The sequence below is a fragment of the Limulus polyphemus genome, unplaced genomic scaffold (genome assembly GCF_000517525.1).
Source record: "Limulus polyphemus unplaced genomic scaffold, Limulus_polyphemus-2.1.2 Scaffold11018, whole genome shotgun sequence".
In the NCBI taxonomy this organism is placed as follows: domain Eukaryota; kingdom Metazoa; phylum Arthropoda; class Merostomata; order Xiphosura; family Limulidae; genus Limulus; species Limulus polyphemus.
This window is the reverse complement of record NW_013676628.1, coordinates 3,844-5,612: the sequence shown is the minus strand read 5'-3', so window position 1 is coordinate 5,612 and position 1,769 is coordinate 3,844. Positions and strand designations below refer to the sequence as shown.

Sequence of the window (1,769 nt, the reverse complement as noted above, 5' to 3'; positions counted from 1 at the left end):
GGTGGGCAGCTAGAGTGACACAAACTACAGAAGCATAGAGTGTGATACTTGAGTGAACAGCTAGAGTGACACTAAATACAGAAGCATAGAGTGTGATACTTGAGTGAACAGCTAGAGTGACACATAAAATACAGAAGCATAGAGTGTGATACTTGGGTGAACAGCTAGAGTAACACATAAAATACAGAAGCATAGAGCAGCTAGAGTGACACATAAAATACAGAAGCATACAGTGTGATACTTGGGTGGGCAGCTAGAGTGACACAAACTAACAGAAGACATAGAGTGTGATACTTGTAGTGAACAGCTAGAGTGACACATAAAATACAGAAGCATAGAGCGTGATACTTGGGTGAACAGCTAGAGTGACACATAAAATACAGAAGCTTAGAGTGTAATACTTGGGTGAATATTCTCGGTGTGTTCAAAACCTGTAGTGTAACACTACATTATTTACGTGAACTAAACGTGTATAGTTTCAGTATTTACGTGACCTAAACCCGTGTAGTTTCAGTTTTTAACTGTAGAGTTTGTCTTTACAAGAACTAAGCCTATAGTAAACTCTTTACAACAAGCTTAAATAATACTGACTAAAACAATGTAATTATTCATGAAAGTTAACTGTTACAAGTAGGAAATTGTTTCTTACCTAACAGCTGCAGGAAGAATAGTGTCACAAGAACGATGTAAATATATATACTTCCAGGCTGGTTGTGGTGACCTGCCATAACACTGGTGATCTTTAGCTACCAATGAACAAAGAAAATGCAATTTTAGGGCAGTTAATTATCAAATTAAATATTAACGGCAACTCTAGTACGAGATTATATTGTTGAAATGTAATATATTCACGGAATCTCTGGGTACGAGATTATCTTATGAATACGTAATATATACGAGATTATAATGTGAATATGTAATGCTATATTACGAGTATGTTGTGTTATGTTGTAGTCTCTGGGTTCAAGAGTGCAGCGTGATTACCTGGAGTTTTAGTTTGATGAAATAGTACTGGGAAGTACATGAGCAAAACTGGATATTTGAAACTTAAACTCAAAGAAAGAGAAGATTACACTACAAATTGCTCAATCTTACTTTATAATGGATACATGTTAATGAACAATTACATTTAACGTTTTTGGATAACAAGCGAAAAAAAGAAAGAAATTCAGATGTATAGATTGTCGAAACTTTTGATGATACAAAGAAGACATATTCATATTTTTTGTACTCATACTCTGTCGACATCAAAATAAACTTAATGAAAGCCAACCATCATTAAAACATTTAGTAACAGTGCTCGTCCTGTACTCGTTGCCATGGCAACCAGTACTCCATTTTGCCGTTACCACGTTCTTGTTTAATTCACAGATTCTAATAAAACGAATGTAAGACTGGAAGTCATTAATCATCATTGGTACTACTAGGTGTATGGTACTTTCTTAGTATCATTGGTACTACTAGATGTATGGTACTTTCTTAGTATCATTGGTACTACTAGGTGTATGGTACTTTATTAGTATCATTGGTACTACTAGGTGTATGGTACTTTATTAGTATCATTGGTACTACTAGGTGTATGGTACTTTCTTAGTATCATTGGTACTACTAGGTGTATGGTACTTTCTTAGTATCATTGGTACTACTAGGTGTATGGTACTTTCTTAGTATCATTGGTACTACTAGGTGTATAAGGTACTTTCTTAGTATCATTGGTACTACTAGGTGTATAAGGGACTTTCTTAGAATCATTGGTACTATTAGGTGTA

General features: G+C 34.7%; 1 protein-coding gene across 1 annotated transcript in view; it reads right to left on the bottom strand.

Annotated features, from left to right (window-relative positions):
• LOC106476612 overlaps positions 1-1,769 on the bottom strand; it is a 12,999-nt gene that overhangs the window by 8,149 nt on the left and 3,081 nt on the right. The window contains exon 2 of the mRNA XM_022380420.1: positions 650-746. Coding sequence (XP_022236128.1) covers positions 650-728 — 79 coding nt within the window. The 5' untranslated portion in view covers positions 729-746. The remainder of the gene's footprint in view (positions 1-649; positions 747-1,769) is intronic.